This window comes from Salvelinus fontinalis, chromosome 2, assembly GCF_029448725.1.
Source record: "Salvelinus fontinalis isolate EN_2023a chromosome 2, ASM2944872v1, whole genome shotgun sequence".
Lineage (NCBI taxonomy): Eukaryota > Metazoa > Chordata > Actinopteri > Salmoniformes > Salmonidae > Salvelinus > Salvelinus fontinalis.
Genome location: NC_074666.1, coordinates 27,145,862 through 27,167,527, shown reverse-complemented (window position 1 = coordinate 27,167,527; position 21,666 = coordinate 27,145,862). Strand labels below are relative to the sequence as shown.

The 21,666-nt window shown below is 42.0% G+C and overlaps 1 protein-coding gene across 1 annotated transcript in view; it reads left to right on the top strand.

The window, feature by feature from the left end:
- The first annotated feature begins 850 nt into the window (after window positions 1–850).
- LOC129815409 (unconventional myosin-XVIIIa-like) overlaps window positions 851–21,666 on the top strand; it is a 102,667-nt gene continuing 81,851 nt past the window's right edge. The window contains exons 1-2 of the mRNA XM_055869209.1: window positions 851–998; window positions 2,188–3,340. Coding sequence (XP_055725184.1) covers window positions 2,339–3,340 — 1,002 coding nt within the window. The 5' untranslated portion in view covers window positions 851–998; window positions 2,188–2,338. The remainder of the gene's footprint in view (window positions 999–2,187; window positions 3,341–21,666) is intronic.

The following is a 21,666-nucleotide window of genomic DNA, read 5'->3' as shown; positions in this document are numbered from 1 at the left end:
GAATGGTCATTAAGACACTAACAGCTTACAGATGGTAGGCAATTAAGGTCACAGTTTTGAAAGCTTAAGACACTAAAGATGCCTTTTTACTGACTCTGAAAAACACCAAAAGAAAGATGCCCTGGGTCCCTGCTCATCTGCATGAACCCCCCTTTGTTCAGGGACACATTTTCCAATTCTGTTAGTCACATGTCTGTGGAACTTGTTCAGTTTATGTCTTAGTTGTTGAATGTTATGTTAATACAAATATTTACACATGTTAAGTTTGCTGAAAATAAACACAGTTGACAGTGAGAGGATGTTTCTTTTTTTGCTGAGTTTAACTTTACAAACTTTTGTTTAATTGTTAAAGATCCTACATATTTTCTATAAAAAATGAGCCTGTTCAATTGAAAAAAAATGGACAAAGTTATAAAGTATGGCTAAAAAAGCCTAGGCCAGGCTACTTTTGACATTATTACTTTAATGAAATTACAGACAATAGCCTGTATCAGTAGCCTACAGTAGGGACCTATAACCTGTCAATGCTTCTACCAACATCATATTTTTTGTTGTTGCACACAATCATTCGATGCAGGGCTCTCTAACCCTATTCCTGGAGAGATACAATACTGTAGGTTTTTACTCCTGGTTAATTACAACTGGGTTTGGAGCAAAAACCTACATGAGGGTAGCTCTCCAGGAACAGGGTAGAGGAGCCCTGTTCTATAGTACGCTAAATGCACAGGTTAGTCAACAGACTACTACCACATTGTATCCCAATCAGTCTATGATCCCGCCTATCTTTTTTATCTGGGCTGAGGCTGGTTCCCTATATGTCCTCAAATCAGCCAGGAGGTGTCACTGCGAACCGGCTGACGGTCACTATTGCGTTAAAAGACTGAACTTCTCGACCGACCTGCATCGACACTACAGTAAACTGGTGAAAAGCTACTGACAATCTCTCTCAACCCTTCATCGGACAGTTCACCAACTCTAAACCTGCATATCACTGAGTGGTGAGTAACCTACAAGTCCCCTGATAAAATACACAAATAGACCCAGGTCTGTACATCTTTCCTCTCTCGATGAAACTGTTTGTCATCTGAAGCCACCGGTGTGATAATGAAGGCAAAGTAGCTTAATGTGAGCGCATTATGACCAAACTGTTACTAGCCGCGACAATAAACTATCCACAGCAGTGGATACACGAGTAGACAACGTATCAATTATGTTAGGGATATGTTTCAGGTGTAACCAAACTGGTTACATTGATTTCCGTTAATATTATTTCTCACTGTGGATAGTTATAGGGCAAGTGGCTCGCATACGCTATCGTATTGCAGACATTATAGGCTACTGTGATATTGCCGGTTTGTATTTAGTCCTTTAGTTTTTAGATTGTCTACTCAGTGTTTGCATGCATGTTCTTCTCAATGCAGTGCCATGCGGCACGACACGCATGGGGAGGATCAGTATCTTAATTGATGTGTAACAGTGGGGCTGGAGTGAGGTGGTCAGGAAGTGAATGAATCAGCAACCTGATTGGAAGATGATGATGATTCATACACAGATTTATAAATAGTTTCGCTGTGATAGCTAGCCATAAAGGGGGTCTACTTCAGAAACACAGAACTCATACTGGTCTCTTTTCTTCGAACACATTCGTTTTTAATGAAGGGTCCACAGGGACACACTCTCTTTTCATTAAGTGCCATATCCTTCCCACCGACAACCTGCAAATAATAGTATTTGTGTCACATCAATTAAATATTACCGAAGACATCAGCATACCAACTTCTTTAGGAAACCACATAATAATCTGCTTTAGAAACGTGTCCTCGTAAAAGCATGTGTCAGTGCAGTGGTTTTGAAAAGTTTCACCGAGAGAAGAAGCAACATTGTTATTTAATGAAAGGCAGCCTCTATTACATGTGATACCCTCGCTACAACGACAGTGTCTGGTTTCTTCTACCTAGCCCTTGGTGATTTTAAGTTAATTGACATGTTGAAATGCATTGCTTTGTAAAGCTGACTCATACCCGTATGTTCTGGATAAACATGTATGACATAAATTATATTTCACAGGTTTCTTGCATGTCATGAGTCTTTGTCTTTAGCCATGAGCATGACACATGATATCTCATTGCCATTGTGTTGGATTATTGCCTAGCCTAAGACTTACTTTATAGTCTCCTCTCTCCTCAGGGCCCCTCTGTTGATGACATTCCTAACTGTCACCCAGATGCTTCCATGACCAGGGTTGAAAGCCTGAACTGAAACTTCACTTGTGTATGGAACCCCCCTGGTTTAAACCTACACAAACCAACCTTGAGGGGGTTGCTATTTGGAGCCAAATATGTTTCATCTGATCAAGAAAGACAAGGACAAGGATAAGGATGAGAGGAAGAAGGACAAAAAGGACAAAAAGGAGAGGATGTCCCAGGCAGAGCTGAATAGTCTGGAGGAAATGAGCCAGAGGCGGGGCTTCTTCAACCTCCACCGAGGAGGCTCTAAGCGGGACAACAAAGGCAAGCTGGAGATCTCCAGCCCCATCCCTATCAAGGTAGCCAGCAACACAGAGCTCAGCTTTACTGATCTAGATGCTGATCGCTTCAGCAACCGTGGCAGCATGGTCCTGGACTTGGGCCAGATGAGTGCCGCCAGCTCCAGTGATGACATCAAGGGGGAGTGGGGACAGGATCCCTGTCGCACCTCTGTTAAGGAGCGAGCGGCCAAGTTCGGCAGCCTGGCAAAGCAGCACTCCCAGGTGGGCCAGGTCATGAAGCGCTTTTCCTCCCAGAAAAACAAAGAGGGGAGTGTCTCTGAGGCCTCCACACCAAGCTCAACACAACCATCTCCCCAGATAGAGAACAAGGTGTTTGACCACCACAGACATGACTCCCATCTGCATCTCCAGGGCCACGGCAGGGCTGGGAAGAGGGTTCATATCCCAGAGGTGGTGGAGAAGACCTTCCCGGCAGACCTGCAGCTGCCTGGCGTCTTGGCGCCGCCCATGCCTGAGCTCAAGGAACTGGAGCTACAGCGCCGCAACACAGGAGACTTTGGCTTCTCCTTGCGCCGCACAACCATGTTGGACCAGCAGCCTGATGGTGGGGTCTACCGCCGCGTGGTTCACTTCGCTGAGCCTGGTGCCGGGACCAAGGACCTGGCGCTGGGTCTGGTGCCTGGAGACAGGTTGGTTGAGATCAACGGGCACAACGTGGAGAATAAGAGCCGGGATGAAATCGTGGAGAAGATCCGTCAGTCTGGGGACTTTGTGAGGCTGAAGGTGCAGCCCATTGTGGAGCTGAGTGAGCTGAGCCGCTGCTGGCTGAGGAACAGCAGAGAGGCCTACGATGTAAGTACCCAATTTAGCATGATTGTTCAACAATGTTATAGCAGTCCATTTGAAGAACCAGCCTGAGTGAGCTGCTGTTTCTCTGTGAGATTCATGTTGCTGAGATATTGCCAGTAATAGATTCCACATATCAGTGGTGTCTTTGCTGATGATGATGTCATCGAGAAAATTTGTGAAGGATCTGTTGGGAAAGGCTGGTTCCTTCCGAATGATTGTGGGTATTTAATTATCTTACAGATTGACTACTGCACATGTTACATGCTTTTATCATCTAAACACGTTATTTTGTTTGGCATTCTTTAGCAGGGATGCTTGCCTCTGTTATGTAACCACACATCCACATGGTTCCACAGTCATGTCACAGAGAGGGTGAATGTCGAGTGTGAGGAGCTGCCTCCTTTGGAGAGGCTTGATGACTCTGTTCTGTGTGTACTGTACAGTGTATGTAATCCCCCCCACACCCCCTTAACACCAAACAAAGGAGAGTTGGAGAGGAGTTTTGTAGGACAATAGCACAATGACTACAACAGCCCCATGGCCATATGCTCTTGAAATGACACTTGAAGTGAGTTTGTGGTGTCCCTAAATCTCTACAGAACAAATGGGCATGCAATAGCCACTGCTTTATTTTAGAATGATCTTTGAGAATAGGCCCTAATAAGGAGAAATGAAAAGAGAATATTGATATTTTGCTGCAGAATCTTGTAAGTAAGTGTTGGAGATGAGCAGGAGTGACAGACGAGTCCTGCCAGAGAGATAACAGTAGAAAGACCTGCTACACAGGAACATGGGAGTGTGCGTGGGGTTGAAAGGTTAGAAGTGGGAGGTTCAGGACAGAGCTTGTATGCACACTTCCAATTGCCAAACTAGCACACTATAAAACAGACATATAGTAATGACCAAAAGTCCATAAAATCATTATGAAAACCATAACAATATGCTTCTCTTTTAACTACTGCAGTGCAACTTGGAACCAAAAACTTATGTCATGAGATGTTACAGAAAACATCAAACTGGACCTTCAAGTAAGGACCTTGCACATTCTTTGCTGCTTTGTTCCAATTAACAAACACAGCGGTGGCAGGGCTTCAGCAGGAGTTTGAGTAAAGGGTAAAGGCCTGTGAAAGCTGGTCATCACTCAAGTCTCCAGACAAGATGAAAAGGAGGAGGGTCTCCAAACCTTTGCCACTCCCAAGACTAAGTATAAGTCTGTATCCTGGTTCATTGCTGCTAGGGTGATTCTGAGGTTCTACCCATATGTGTACCCAGACCCCCCCCCCCCCCCCCCCCCCCCCTGCTGGGCCAGGTGAGTGGGTATGTCAGTTAAGAAGCCTAGTACCAACCACCCAGCAGGCCCATGGCCTCTAGTTACAGATGTCCCACTGACTCAGGCTCCAGATAGACACTGACTAGGGTATTGTTGGCAGGTTCAATACACCAAGCAGGTCTGGACTGGTCTTATTATTTATATTATGTGGTGTAGTTGAGCATATCCCGGTGGCATGTATTCATGGATGCCAAGGGAAGCCAGCCCCCCCCCCCCCCCCCCCCAAATTGACATAAAAAAAAAAAACTGATAAAATAATTGTCTCTCTGTGTTTAATAATTTTCCTTCAATTTTCAAGTGGCTGAATGCATCTCACAGGAGAAAGCATCTGAGCGAGTGAAACTGTGCCTCTTTGTTTGTGTAGGCCATCTATCTGATGCTGTCTGGTCCAAACCAGTATGACATTGTTGCTGCCCGTAGCATTGAAGGCAAGGGAAACCAGCGAGGATCTGGCCTCCCTTGACAAAAAAAAGTATAAAAAAATTTGCCAATCCGCATTGAGCTAAACTGTGAATGGTCCTGGCGCACCAAAAAAAGAAACTGTCACGGGAAGCCAGTTTGTATTTTGGCATCACTCATATCAAATCCCATTGAGAGCATATGTCATTGACAGAAAAACTTGAATTGTTGCATCTCATTGTGTTGTCCTCTGGTGGCTAGCTAGCTAAAATTTGGCCCGTTCCTAAATTAGCCATGGATGGAGATGGGGATTTAGACTAGTGGTTTTCCTTAATTCTAGGATAACAAAAAATAAAAGCGTGTACTGTATGACCGAGTGATATACTGTTTCGTCAACATGAAAGAGAGGATGGCATTGGTGTTTCTCTACAAGTAGGGTGAGTCAACATGTTTTTCTACTTGCACGAACACACACACACACACACACACACACACACACACACACACACACACACACACACACACACACACACACACACACACAAAAATCAGAACAATGGACAGCCACATCATATTTAGCTTACATTGATTGGACTAAATTGTTTTTGTTAGCACTTAGACTAAGCAGAGGTGATTTGATGATGTTGTTATGGTGCTGGAATAGTGGAGGCAGCTCCTGTTTCCTTTGCGACTTGCGGTAACTCCCTGTGGTTCTAAAGCAATCGTTATTTAGTCGTCCGACAATATCGGAAACATTAACTTGCTAATGTTACTGTACATGCAATATGCTTTGTGGTCTTCACTGGACAGAGGTTCCTATCCAGTTCTGTGATAAAACAAAGCTGTGGTTGAATTTATTCTGCCACTAGCTTTTTGACATATGTATCACAGTTGCAAGGCATATGAATTGGCTTGGCTTCCCCAGTGATTTTACCCATGCACCATTACTGCCATATCCATTTTTTTATATTTGTATTATGGACATTCTCCACTGTTCCTCTTTGGCCAGCTTTGGGTTTGTATTGAGCTGTCATGGGAATGTGTATTTTTCCAGATAGTTAAATTCCCCCTCCAGATGCTTTAACCATGTGTTTATCAGAGTTTAGAATGGATTGGGTAGATGGATCTCTGAGTTCTAAAGAGAGGATCTTCTCGCTGGTGAACTTTAATCATCTGTAGCCATCAAGTTGCGTGATTAATTTACTTCATAATGTACAAGCCAACCAACTGAATATTACCTGTTGCAATAGATATATAATTTGAGAGTATTTATAGTATCAAAGTCCATTTCCTTATTTTTTGGCAAGGTGTGTGGAATGTTGGATTTCTGCCTGCATTGCCCAGGAATGTGGGCATTGCTCAGTACTACAGTCTACCTAAAGTCTAAATTAAAATAGAACTGCACAGAACACGACACTATCCATTTGACATCCCAATTCCTCAAAAGTAGTCAATAAGCTGTTTAAAAAATATATATCCTTGGAGAAAGATTTGGTGTGGTCGATTTGAAAAAAAGTGCCCTTCTCTTACAAGTATGTAGATAAACATTTGTATTTATTATGGATCCACATTTGCTGCTGGCAGCAGCTACTCTTCCTGGAGTTTGGCAAAATTAAAGCAGTTATACAATTTTAAATCATTACAATACATTCACAACAGATTTCACAACACATGAAGTGTGTGCCCTCAGGCCCCTACTGTACTCCACTACCATATATTTACAACACAAAATCCATGTGTGTGTATGTTATCGTGTGTGTGTATGCATTTGTCTGCTCCTATGTTTGTTGCTACACAGTCCCTGCTGTACCATAAGGTCTATTTTATAATAGTTTTTTTATATGTATATGTATATATGTGTATATATGTGTATATGTGTATATGTATGTATATGTATATATATATATATGTGTATATATATATGTGTATATATATATATATATATATATATATATGTGTATATATATATGTGTATATATATATATATATATATATATATATATATATATATATATAAAAATCTGAATCTAATGTTTGCATCAGTTACCTGATGTGGAATAGAGTTCCATGTACTCATGGCTCTATGTAGTACTGTGAGCATCCCATAGTCTGTTCTGGACTTAGGGACTGTGAAGAGACCTCTGGTGGCATGTCTTGTGGGGTATGCATGGGTGTCTGAGCTGTGTGCTAGTCATTTAAACAGACAGCTTGGTGCTTTCAACATGTCAATACTTCTCACAAATACAGGTAGTGATGAAGTCAATCTCTCCTCCACTTTGAACCAGGAGAGATTGGCAGGCATATTATTAATATTAGCTCTCTGCGTACATCCAATGGCCAGCCGTGCTGCCCTGTTCTGAACCAATTGCTATTTTCCTAAGTCCCTCTGTGGCACCTGACTACACGACTAAACAGTAGTCCAGGTGCCACAATTAGAGCCTGTAGGACCTGCCTTGTTGATGGTGTTTTTAAGAAGGCAGTGCAGCGCTTTATTATGGACAGACTTCTCCACATTTTAGCTACTGTTGTATCAATATGTTTTGACCATGACAGTTTACAATCCAGGGTTACTCCAAGCAGTTTAGTCACCTCAACTTGCTCAATTTCCACATGATTTATTACAATATTTAGTTTAGGTTTTAGTGAATGATTTGTCCCAATTACAATGCTTTTGGTTTTTGAAATATTTAGGACTGTTGCATTTACTTATTCCTTGTCACCCATTCTGAACAAACTGCAGCTTTTTAAGTGTTGCAGTCATTTCAGTTGCTGATGTGTATAATGTTGAGTCATGCGCATACATAGACACTCTGGCTTTACTCAAAGCCAGTGGCTTGTCGTTAGTAAAGATTGGAAGAATCTGTTAATATTGCCAGTGTGAGCAGGTCACCTCTAGTTAAAGCTAGAATCTGTAGTTGCTACATCTATTTTTGGACTTATAAATGAATTATATATACCCATTGATTCTTAAAGAATATAACTTATAAATGCAACATGAGTTTAGTTCAACTGTCGTACCCCATCAGAACCCAAAATATACGCTTGTTTAACTACAATGTTTGTAAACACTGTATAGCCTCAACATGGTTAAAAGTATAATTTTGATAATGGATGGTCAGCCCCTTGCATCCATAGCTCTGTCTGAATTTGCGTGGTTACATTTCTATCAGGTCCATCCCTCAGCTTTTTACCGCTTTGTTATGGTTTCAATGAAGGACACTAGCTTTAAATGCATGGGGGTGGGTGGGAATGTTGTACTTTGACACTGGACTGCACATAAACAAGCAGTGTGAATGGTGAAGGGGTTGTGTTTCCCGTTACTCTCCCATAGCCACCACCAGTTTGAGTCTTGACAGGCAGGATCCACACACCTGGCAACCAGATGCTCAGAGGCTTACACATAAGGGAACTGTGAACATTACAATATACTCATCACATGTGCTGTCTCACCACAGTCTTGTTTTAATATTTTTTTTTATTACCCATTCTATTATTTTATCTAAACCAAAGAAATTATGATTTTATAAAAAATGATCTGATGTGAACGTAACTAGAGTTGTTTCATGCCAAAGCCCACAACTACCAACGATTAATTTTCATTGTCCATTTCTCCTTTGTTTTTCTACCCTGAGGTATCCTCTTTGATAGTGGAACAAAATTCTGGGATTTCAATCTGCTGTTCATTCTATCCCACTCTGTTTTTCCTGTGGAGAGGAAATGTCAAGTATTTCTTGAAGTCTGGTGTGTGCGGGTGTCAAGGAGAGGTACCTTGAGTTCTTACTTTTCTGCTATTACTCCGACTGGGTCATTTATTCTTTAATGAGCCATCCCTGACCTGCATGGAACTTGTCAGGAAAGATACAGCCAGACTCATTTCTCCACTCAGATCTGTGAAGATATGTGTATGTCTGTTTTAACCTTTGACAGTGGCGTTGTTAACTGGCTTGAATTCAGCTGGCTGCCTTTCAGGTTTCACCACTTCATTCAATTCAGAGGTGTCCTCTGGGAGGGAGAGCTCTTTAACTGTTTCATAAAAACATGCGTCTCCATTCTAAACATCTGTTAGCTCCTCCATAGACTTTGGTCTGAACCAACACATCCCATCAGAGCGCCTTCATTAGGATTTGTAACTCTGCATCACATTGGTTCTCTGCAATTTCAATCCATAGTTGATGGGGTACAAAGATGTTGAAATGCAAAAGTGTTTGACATCTGGAGTGTGATTAACCCTTTGTCACAGGACTGTTAGAAACTGTTTTATTGGATGCACCATGAAACAGGTGTGTATACTTCACATGGTCCAGTTTTAATGAGTGTTCAAACTGCCCATCTCACCACACACCTAAACAACCAGAGATCTTTAGGAGCCTATTGATGCCTAAAATTAATTGGTCTATGGTGTGTCCTCTTTTACTAGTATTCCTGTCCCTGGTACTGTGTTCCAGATACCACTGATCATGACCAAACAGTAAGAAATGATTGCATGAGAGTGTGACCTAGAACCAACCAGCAGCTCTGTTATTAGGTTATAATAAGATCTAGGTCAAGTCAGTGGTGCAGTTTGTAGGACTCTATTTTGTTGATTTATGGGGTGGCTATTTGTGCAAGAATGATCAGGCTTTAATTGCACTCGAACAATAAAAAGATGATCCATTGGCATGGATACCGTGTATGTAATTTGATAAAGAGGAAATAAGTTGCAGTACACTAGTAAGGCTGACCCCATTTCGTCCACTGGTCGATTGTTTGGTCAATAGGCTGTTGGTCAACTGACATTTATTTTGTCGAGCAGTAGCAAAAAAATATATATCATGTAGAGGTCGACCGATTTTATGATTTTTCAATACCGATACCGATTATTGGAGGACAAAAAAAGCCGATGCCGATTTACTTATATTTTTTAATAATAATTTATCATACACACACATTTTTGTAATAATGACAATTGCAACAATACTGAATGAACAATGAACACTTTTATTTTAACTTAATATAATACATAAATACACACACACACACACAGCTCTGAAGTGACAATGATACTGAAGAGTCTGCTTAGGAGACAAATACTCTCAACTGTTTGAATAAAAATAGTGTTTAAGTTACCTGTGATGAATGTTGAAAACAACTTTAATTTCTATATGCAGGAAATCCTATTTTAATAATGGGCATGGTAAGAATTGACAACCAAAGTGCGAGTCATAATTCCCATGACACCTAGCAAAATCTGAAAAGCGGTTCCTTCATTTATTCCATAGGATATTTTTAGATTCACTTAAAATAAGGTCTGTGTTTCGTGTAGGCTTACATCACCGTGCCAATTTTATAACTGTGTAGATATTCATAGCACAAGGTAACTCTGATCAATATTGGCTAAATATAAGCGAAGATAAAAAAAAATTTGTAGAGTGGATTTATGAAAATATGTTGACAAACGTTACCTTATCCTAGTGAGATTTACACGGGTATCAAAACGTCGAGGCGGTTTAAGCCTGCACGGAACACAGACCTTATTTGAAGTAGATCAAGACATTCTCTATGGAAGACATGAACGGTAAAATAACGAAGGAAACCCTTTCAAATTCAGCCGCAAGTTATTACAGGAATTATAACGCGTCGACTATTTCTCTCTAAACCATATACCTTTGACTAATCCGGAAACTATCACCTCGAAAACAAAACGTTTATTCCGTTCCGTATTTTATCTAACGGGTGGCATCCATGAGTCTAAATATTCCTGTTACATTGCACAACCTTCAATGTTGTCATAATTACATAAAGTTCTGGCAAATTAGTTCGCAAAGAGCCAGGCGACCCAAACTGTTGCATATACCCTGACTCTGCGTGCAATGAACCCAAGAGAAATGACACAATTTCACCTGGTTAATATTGCCTGCTAACCTGGATTTCTTTTAGCTAAATATGCAGGTTTAAAAATACACTGCTCAAAAAAATAAAGGGAACACTTTGTACACAATGTATCTCCAAGTCAATCACACTTCTGTGAAATCAAACTGTCCACTTAGGAAGCAACACTGATTGACAATAAATTTCACATGCTGGTATGCAAATGGAATAGACAACAGGTGGAAATTATAGGAAATAGCAAGACACCCCTAATAAAGGAGTGGTTCTGCAGGTGGTGACCACAGACCACTTCTCAGTTACTATGCTTCCTGGCTGATGTTTTGGTCACTTTTGAATGCTGGCGGTGCTTTCGCTCTAGTGGTAGCATGAGACGGAGTCTACAACCCACACAAGTGGCTTAGGTAGTGCAGCTCATCCAGGATGGCACATCAATGCGAGCTGTGGCAAGAAGGTTTGCTGTGTCTGTCAGCGTAGTGTCCAGAGCATGGAGGCGCTACCAGGAGACAGGCCAGTACATCAGGAGACGTGGAGGAGGCCGTAGGAGGGCAACAACCCAGCAGCAGGACCCGCCACAGGAAAGGAGGACCCAGTCTTACATTTGCTGCAGAGGATTAGTTCATTAGAGTTACCAACCTCAGAAATTGCAGCCCAAATAAATGCCTCATAGAGTAAAAGAAACAGACACATCTCAACTTCAACTGTTCAGAGGAGAATGCATGAATCAGGCCTTCATGGTCGAATTGTTGTTAAGAAACCACTACTAAAGGACACCAATAATAAGAAGAGACTTGATTGGGCCAAGAAACAAGAGCAATGCATATTAGACCAGTGGAAATCTATCCTTTGGTCTGATGAGTCAATTTGAGCAATTGGGGGAGAAGGGCTTTGGTCAGAGAGGTGACCAGGAACCCAATAGTAACTCTGCAGTGGTGGGCCGTCAGGGCCAGCAAGGCCTTCTCTGCTGGCCTAAACATCATCAGAATATAATTTTTTTTAAATATATTTTCCCACATATGTATTACCGTAATTTCCGGACTATAAGCCGCTACTTTTTTCCCTTGCTATGAACCTTGCGCTTTATACAATGACGAGGCTAATTTATGGATTTTTCCCGCTTTCACAAATTCATGCCGCCAAAAAACTGAGCACCGTCACATAATGTGACGTAAATCGAGCGCGCTCAAACTTTCCATCATTCTGATTACGGTAGTCATTTTGTCACCCTCATGGCAAAGACACGGAGAAATGCATATGATGCAGCTTTCAATTTGAAGGCGATCGATCTGGCTGTTGGAAAAGGAAATAGTGCTGCTGCACGGGAGCCTTAATGAGTCGATGATAAGACGTTGGAAACAGCAGCGTGAGAAACTGACTTAGTGCAAAAAGACAACAAAAGTTTTCAGAGGAAAGAAAAGCAGATGGCCCGAACTAGAAAATGAGGCTTGGATGAGTTTGCCTCCGGATGAAAGTGAGGAGAGCGCAATGAAAACGATCCAACATCGGATGAAGCAATTCTGAGGCTATTCAACTCCGACACCAAAGGAGATGACTTCAGTGGTTTCAGTGCACAGGAGGAAGATAGTGACCAAGGACTTTCTTGGTAGGCTATTGTTTACTGCTATTTAAAAAAAAAAAAAATGTTACAAGCCTGTTTCGTTTAAAGGCTGTGTAAAGTTCATTTGTTTCAATGTACCGGTAGGCACCTGCGGCTTATAGACACGTGCGGCTTATTTATGTACAAAATAAATAAAAAAATTAAATTCAGTGGGTGCGGCTTATATTCAGGTGCGCTTAATAGTCCAGCAATTACGGTAAATTATTCTCCAGAGTAAGTTATACTCTTCATTTCATAGCTTTCCTCTTGGTTGCACTGTTTCCAGCCCCAGGTTGAGATTTGGAGGGCTGGTCTTTGTTAGATCTTTTATCCAATCATATTCAGCCATCGTGTTGCCAGGGGTCTAAAATCTGCCCTCAAGCCTTCAGAATCAACAGTGCGGGCGCTTGTAGCTTAAAGTGAATGGAAATGAAAATTTTGTGTCAACCAATCAGCTTTAGAGTTGGCTATTGTACGCCTGCTGGCTAGCAGGCGTAGTGCGTGCACGTCTTTTGATTTGGATTACCAATATTGAGAGGCAGGTCCTATGGGCAGGTCTATGCAGAACTTCAGAACTAGGTAACTGAATTTGATTGACAAATTAATTTGCGTACTATTAAGCTGTTTTTTCAACCCACAATGGCGGAAGGAGAAGATATCGATTTGGTCGAGGATATAATTATAATGCCATTCTCAAGACAAACTTTTCGAGAAAAGTTAGACATTGTAAGGAGAGGTCGCCCGACGCTACAAAGCCTGTCACAGGCGGGAAAGGGGTTCGTTTGCCACTTTCAAAGTTCCAACTACGAGCGCTATCAATGGCTCACAGGCTCCGAGAAGCACTGCAAACTGTACTGCTGGGAATGCCTATTATTTGCAAGTGATCGATTTGGTGTTTGCAATGGTGCTTTTAGAGGAATGGTTTTGAAGCAACACCCGAGTGGATCTACAGCTCAACGAACAAGCGCGCAGGGAAACGGAGCTGCACAATGAAAAGGTGAAGAAAAATAGGGAAATATTGAAAAGATTCATTGTCATGTTTTTGGGTAAACGCTGTTTACCCAAAAATGACAATTTGTCAATTTCAAGGTGACGCAACGCCTGGTTATACTGCGTTTCTGTCTAAATGTATAGTGTCTAGAGCCATGGCATCATAATGATGGTAATAAGAGGTGGATTAATTCGGGTGGGACTGTGTAGGACCTCACTGAAGGCCCATGCCCCAGGCCCACGGCACATCACTGTAACTCTGACAGAGCTCAAGAGTTCCTCTGTGGAGATGGAAGAACCTTCCAGAAGGACAACCATCTCTGCAGCACTCCACCAATCAGGCCTTTATGGTAGAGTGGCCAGACAGAATCCACTCCTCAGTAAAATGCACGACAGCCCGCTTTGAGTTGGCCAAAATGCACCTGAAGAGACTCAGACCATGAGAAACTAAGATTGAACTCTTTGGCCTAAATGCCAAGCGTCACGTCTGGAGCAAGTCAAATTTATTTTATATAGCCCTTCGTACATCAGCTAATATCTCGAAGTGCTGTACAGAAACCCAGCCTAAAACAGCAAGCAATGCAGGTGTAGAAGCACGGTGGCTAGGAAAAACTCCCTAGAAAGGCCAAAACCTAGGAAGAAACCTAGAGAGGAACCAGGCTATGAGGGGTGGCCAGTCCTCTTCTGGCTGTGCCGGGTGGAGATTATACCAGAACATGGCCAAGATGTTCATAAATGACCAGCATGGTCAAATAATAATAATCACAGAAGGTATCGAGGGTGTAGCAAGTCAGCACCTCAGGAGTATATGTCAGTTGGCATTTCATAGCCGATCATTAAGAGTATCTCTACCGCTCCTGCGGTCTCTAGAGAGTTGGAAACATGGCACCATCCCTACGGTGAAGCATGGTGGATGCAGCATCATGCTGTGGGATGTTTTTTCAGCTGCAGTGACTGGGAGACTAGTCAGGATTGAGGCAAAGATGAACGGAGCAAAGTTCAGAGATCCTTGATGAAGACCTGCTCCAGAGCACTCAGGACCTCAGACTGGGGTGAAGGTTCACTTTCCAATAGGACGACCCTAATCACACAGCCAAGACAATGCAGGAGTGGCTTTAGGACAAGTCTCAATGTCCTTGAGTGGCCCAGCCAGAGCCTGGACTTGAACCCGATCGAACATCTCTGGAGAGACCTGAAAATAGCTGTGCAGCAACGCTCCCCATCCAACCTTGCGTAGCTTCAGAGGATTGGCAGAGAAGAATGGGAGCAACATCCAAAATACAGGTGTGCCAAGCTTGTAGCGTCATACCCAAGAAGACTCGAGGCTGTAAAAGCTGCCAAAGGTGCTTCAACAAAGTACTTAGTAAAGGATCTGAATACTTAAGTAAATGTGATATTTGTCTTTTTTAAATAAATTAGCAAAAATTATAGGGTATTATGTGTAGATTGAGGGAATAAAATCATGTAATTGATTTTAGAATACGGCTGGAACCTAACAAAATGTGGAAAAGTCAAGGGGTCTGAATACTTTCCGATGGCACTGTATGGGTGTCTAAGCAGAATGTCTGCATAATAATCTGTCATTTTCATCACAGTAATATCTCATAAAATCAGCATGCATGTTAGTTCTGTGCAAATGAGGGCAAGGCGTGCTGGTCGCTTTTTATCCAGCTGCAGCTTTACTAGATCTTTTTTTGCTGCACTTGACCATATTACGGGACAGTAATAACAATGGGACAAGATCAGAGCCTGAACAACTAGTGCAGTTGATTTTTGTGTGAAACACTTTAAAAAAGACACCCCTCCCCATCTTCACAACTATGTCATTAAGACTTAACCATGATAACTGACCATCCAATGTTACTACTAGGAGTTTAGTTTCTTCAACTTGTTCAAAAGGCCACACCTTTTATGCACATCTTCAGTTGAGGTTTAGGTCTTAGAGAATGTTTAGAACCAAATACAATGCTTTTAGATATATTTAAGAACAGTTTATTTGTCACCCATTCTCATACTGACAAAATACAAATAGAGAGAATTGTGTTTGACCAAACACAATGCTATCAGCTTACTAAGAACAGGCAACAAACTGATTAAGTGACTGTTAGACCAGCAAAGGGTGCTTTACTATTTTTAGGCAGTGGAATTACTTTAGCTTCCTTCCACGCCTGTTGACACACACTCCTTTAGGCTTTGGTTAAAGATATAGCAAATGGGGGTGGCAATGCATTCTGCTACCAAACTCAAGTTTCCCATCAAGATTGGCTATACCTGGTGGCTTATCATTATTGATGGCTAACAAAAGCAAAATCCTTCATTATTAGATCTTTTATAAAATAAATACAATGGTTCAATGTTGTTTTTCCACTTTACTAGTGAAGTAGTAATTGAAATGATTGCCAATATCGAAAGAAAAAATAAATAAATAATTACCTATCAACTTTCCCATTGTTTTATGTAATTTCTTGCTGTGTTAATATCATTTATTCTTCTTTTTGTTAAGTTTACAGAATGTCAACCAATCAGCTGAGAAGCTTGACATGTTTGCCACCTCTTTTTTGCATAATTTCTTTAACACAAACTATTTGAACTTTTCCATCCAGGAGCCTCTAACAGTTCTCTAACAGCTATTTCCTAACCGGTGCATGCTTAACAATTGGCATGAATCATTTTACAAATACTTCCAATGCTGTATCTGGATTCACTTCCTCATACACATCAAACCAACTTATTTTTTTTAATATATATATTTTTTTATACATGTGCCGAATTCAACAGGTTGACCTTACTGTGAAATGCTTACTTACAAGCCCTTAACCAACAATGCAGTTTTATAGAGTTCAGAAAATATTTACTAAATAAAAAGATAAATAAAAAAGGAACACACTAAAATAACAATAATAACTCGGTACAGAGGGTACCTGTACTGAGTCAATGTGCAGGGGTACAGGTTAGTCGAGGTAGTTTGTACATGTAGGTAGGTGTAAAGTGACTATGCATAGATAATAAACAGCAAGTAGCAGCAGTGGAAAAACATATATTTTTTTGTTGGCACAAACACTATTTTATTTATTTGTATTGAACTTTTATTTAACTATGCAAGTCAGTTAAGAACCAATTCTTATTTACAATGAGGGCCTACTGGGGAACAGTGGGTTAACTGCCCTGTTCAGGGTCAGAACAACAGATTTTGTATATAATATATTTTTTTACCTTGTCAGCTCGGGGATTCAGTCCAGCAACCTTTTGGTTACTGGCCCATCGCTTTAACCACTAGAATACCTGCCGCCCCTAATTAGGTGCAGTAAAATGTGTTGTTTTACAGGGTCAGCCATAGTAATACGGTTCCCCTGGAGCAAATTTGGGTTAAGTGCCTTTCTCAAGGGCACATGGACACATTTACATCTTCAACCAAAGAGTCCCGTGTGTGTGGGGACTCCGCCGTTGGATGGTTTGCATATAGGTTGCATACCAAACCCTCCCTCATAGGCTGGAAGCTGTTAGCAGATGGTACACATTTTCCTCCAACACAGTTGTCACTGACAAGGCTTCACCTCTGGGGTTTAAGATATTAAGATGTTAACACCCACTAATGTTCATTGCTCTCACAGCCTGTTGTGTCGCATAACCAGTTTCTGAATGGACTCCTCAATGAATTTTAGGATCACGTTAGATTATGTAATAGATAATCTGGGCCCGGGACCAGCTGCTGGCCTTTCTGTTCTCCTCTCTTCCCCAGAGCTGCCAGTGTGTTTCCTGGCCTGTTTGGGAGTTGTGTCCCCAGCTGTGGCTGTTGGGCCAGCGCTGCCCTCAGGTCACCACGGTTCTGACTGGGACCTGCCTGTCACACAGGGACTGAGCCAGTGTGTGTGTGCTGGGTGCTGTGTCCAGACGGCAGGCTCCTCTCAACATGGTGAGCAGGAAGCTACTGTAGCCCTGGTTACAGGCCTGCCATACTGCACTGCACTGTGCCCACTGGCAGTCCTCTTGTAAGCTCTCTGTGTGAAGACGATGGGTTAGGAGGTGCTCCCTCCATAGACTCTGGAAGCTTCTCAAATGGATAACATTGTACATTGTTCACTTGGGTACAGTTGTAGGCTATTGATTACTGTCACTGATTTAAATAAACTGTGGGTTCCAGGATTCTATGAACATAGCAGTTATGCCCTTTGTGTTGATGTAAGAGTAAAAGCAATGTGAATTTGCTTAGTCTTTTCAGTGTCTGGATCCACTGTATCAGTTGTTCACATCAGACTACTGTAACGCTGCTCAGGCAGAGTCAACCCAAGCATCAAATTACAGTTGAGTGCTAGCTCTTATTCTGTGCAGCCTTCTAGATTTTAAATAGAAGGAGACTGTGGTGGAGGAGCTGGAACAATGCTCTTGATCAAAGGTCTTACTGTGTGTAAGCATAAGCGCTCATGACTGTGAGGTGTGGAAGGATTACATACAAATGATGATAGATATTTGTTTCCTTATTCCAGACAGACCTAGTTTGCGTTAGAGAGATTTGTGTATATTATGGGTGTGGCTTTGCATGTGGTGTCAGGTGTGCATCCTGCTGGTGTTCTGAAGTCACTGAATGACTGAAACATTCATTGAATATTCAAAAAGGAGCACGTAAAAGTATCATTGACTGTATGAAAAAAACAACTTTCATGCTAATACTGTACGGTTGCTAAAAAACAGTGTCAGTTTTTCATGTGATTCATCAATGTTTCATGTGATTGACTGGGCCAAAGTGCATTGAACTGCAAAGGCAATGGGTTTTTTGAAAATCCATAGAATATAGGTGGATTTAGCATTTTATCTTTTGCCAGCTTGATGGTATCGAAGTGCATACATGCACTGACATGAATGTACTGTGACTCAAATATTAAATCCCTACCTTAGCAGGTTTATATGTGGACAAAGACAACATCCAGAATAATTTGTAGTTCCCACAAAGTGGAAAATGGCTACTGTTTGTGATCGTCTTTATTACAGGTTTGTTAGCATACCAGTAGCTTAATTTGACCATCTTGGAAGATGTTTAAATTAATTAAGGTGTAGCTATCAGTTAGTCTGACTACCTGGTCCTTACTCAGTAGTTCCAGTCTGTGCTCCCTATCAGTACTCTGTATCGGTGTGTCGTCCCCTTAGTTTGTTCACTGTTGCTACGCTTTCTAAACTGTTCAAAGTACAAACACAATATAAATACTGAGTTGCTTGAACAACACATAAAAATATAATGAATTTGACATGAATTTTCGGAATATTGTTTTACAAGAGCATGTTTGTGTTTTATAGGATTATGAGAATGCTAAGTAATTTTGGAATGGCAGTGCCGACCATCTCTGACAAGATGGGGCCTGCCCCCTGTCTATACCACTAAGACCCACATACTTCTCAGACTGACATTCCTCTCTCACTCTGTGGCACACCAGGACACCTGGTGATAATGTGTGTAAATTCGTTGGACTCCGGACAACTCCAATGTTTTTTATTTTTACATTTTATTTAACCAGGTAGGTCAGTTGAACAAGTTCTCATTTACAACTGCAACCTGGCCAAGAAAGCAAAACAGTGCGACACAAACAACACAGTTACACATGGAATAAACAAACGTACAGTCAATGACACAATAGAAAAGTCTATATACAGTGTGTGCAAATGAAGTAAGATTAGGGAGGTAAGGCAATAAATAGGCCATAGTGGCGCAATTAAACACTGGAGCAATAGATGTGCAGAAGATGAATGTGCAAGTAGAGATACTGGGGTGCAAAGGAGCAAAAAAACAATATGGGGATGATGTAGTTTGGTGGGCTATTTACAGATGGGCTATGTACAGGTGCAATAATCTGTAAGATGGTCTGACAGATGATGCTTAAAGTTAGTGAGGGAGATATGAGTCTCCAGCTTCAGTGATAAAACATATTTTAAATATATATTTTTTTGCAATTCGATCCAGTCATTGGCAGCAGAGAACTGGAAGGAAAGGCGGCCAAAGCAGGAGTTGGAATATACCTGCTGGAGTGCGTGCTACGAGTGGGTGCTTCTATGGTGACCAGTGAGCTGAGATAAGGCAGTGCTTTACCTAGCAAAGACTTACAGATGACCTGGAGCCAGTGGGTTTGGCGACGAATATGTAGCGAGGACCAGCCATCAAGAGCATACAGGTCGCAGTGGTGGGTAGTATATGGGGCTTTGGTGACAAAACAGATGGCACTGTGATAGACTGCATCCAGTTTGCTTAGTAGAGTGTTGGAAGCTATTTTGTCAATGACATCGCCGAAGTCAATGATCGGTAGGATAGTCAGTTTTACGAGGGTATGTTTGGCAGCATGAGGGAAGGATGCTTTGTTGCAAAATAGGAAGCTGATTGGAGATGCTTAATGTGACTCTGGAAGGAGAGTTTACACTATAACCTGACACCTAGGTATTTGTAGTTGTCCACATTCTAGGTCAGATCCGTCCAGAGCAGTGATGCTAGACGGGCAGGTGCGGCTAGCGATCGGTTGACGAGCATGCATTTAGTTTTACTTGCATTTAAGAGCAGTTGGAGGCCACGGAAGAAGAGTTGTATGGTATTGAAGCTCGTCTGGAGGTTTGTTAACACAGTGCCGAAAGAAGGGCCAGATGTATACAGAATGGTGTTGTCTGCGTAGAGGTGTATCAGAGAATCACCAGCAGCAAGAGCGACATCATTAATATATACAGAGAAAATAGTCTGCCCGAGAACTGAACCCTGTGGCACTGCCAGAGGTCCGGACAACAGGCTCTCCGATTTGACACACTGAACTCTGTCTGAGAAGTAGTTGGTGAACCAGGCGAGGCAGTCATTTGATAAACCAAGGCTGTTGAGTTTGCCGATTTAGAATGTGGTGATTGACAGAGTCGAAAGCCTTGACCAGGTTAATGAATACAGCTGCACAGTATTGTCTTTTATCGATGGCGGTTATGATATCGTTTAGCACCTTGAGCATGGCTGAGGTGCCCCATGACCAGCTCGGAAACCAGATTGCATAGCGGCGAACGTACGGTGGGATTTGAAATGGTCGGTGATCTGTTTGTTCACTTGGCTTTCGAAGACCTTAACGGCAGGGTAGGATAGATATAGGTCTAACAGTTTGGGTCAAGAGTGTCTCCCCCTTTGAAGAGGGGGATGACCGCGGCAGCTTTCAAATCTTTGGGGATCTGACGATCCGAAAGAGTTTGAACAGGCTAGTAATAGGGGTTGCAACAATTGCGGTGGATCATTTTAGAGAGGGTCCAGATTGTCTAGCCCAGCTGATTTGTAGGGGTCCAGTTTTTGCAGCTCTTTCAGAACATCAGCTGTCTGGATTTGGGTGAAGGAGAAATAGGGGAGGCTTGGGCAAGTTGCTGTGAGGGGTGTAGAGCTGTTGACCGGGGTAGCCAGGTGGAAAGCATGGCCAGCCGTAGAAAAATGCTTATTGAAATTCCTGATTATCGTAGATTTATCGTCAGTGACAGTTTCCTCAAATCAAAGTTTATTTCTCACGTGCACCGAATACAACAGGTGTAGACCTTACAGTGAAATGCTTACTTACAGGCTCTAACCAAAAGTGCAAAAAAGGTAATAGGTGAACAATGGGTAAGTAAAGAAATAAAACAACAGTAAAAAGACAGGCTATATACAGTTGGGAGTTTATCAAATTTATTTATATAGCCCTGACATCAGCTGATATCTTAAAGTGCTGTACAGAAACCCAGCCTAAAACAGCAAGCAATGCAGGTGTAGAAGCACGGTGGCTAAGAAAAACTCCCTAGAAAGGCCAAAACCTAGGAAGTAACCTAGAGAGGAACCAGGCTATGAGGGGTGGCCAGTCCTCTTCTGGCTGTGCCGGGTGGAGATTATAACAGAACATGGCCAAGATGTTCAAATGTCCTAGGGCTCAGGTCCTCCGAGAGAGAAAGAAGGAGAGAATTAGAGAGAGCATACTTAAATTCACACAGGACACCGGATAAGACAGGAGAAGTACTCCAGATATAACAAGCTGACCCTAGCCCCCCAACACAAACTACTGCAGCATAAATACTGGAGGCTGAGACAGTAGGGGTCAGGAGACACTGTGGCCCCATCCGATGATACCACCGGACAGGGCCAAACAAGCAGGATATAACCCCACCCACTTTGCCAATGCACAG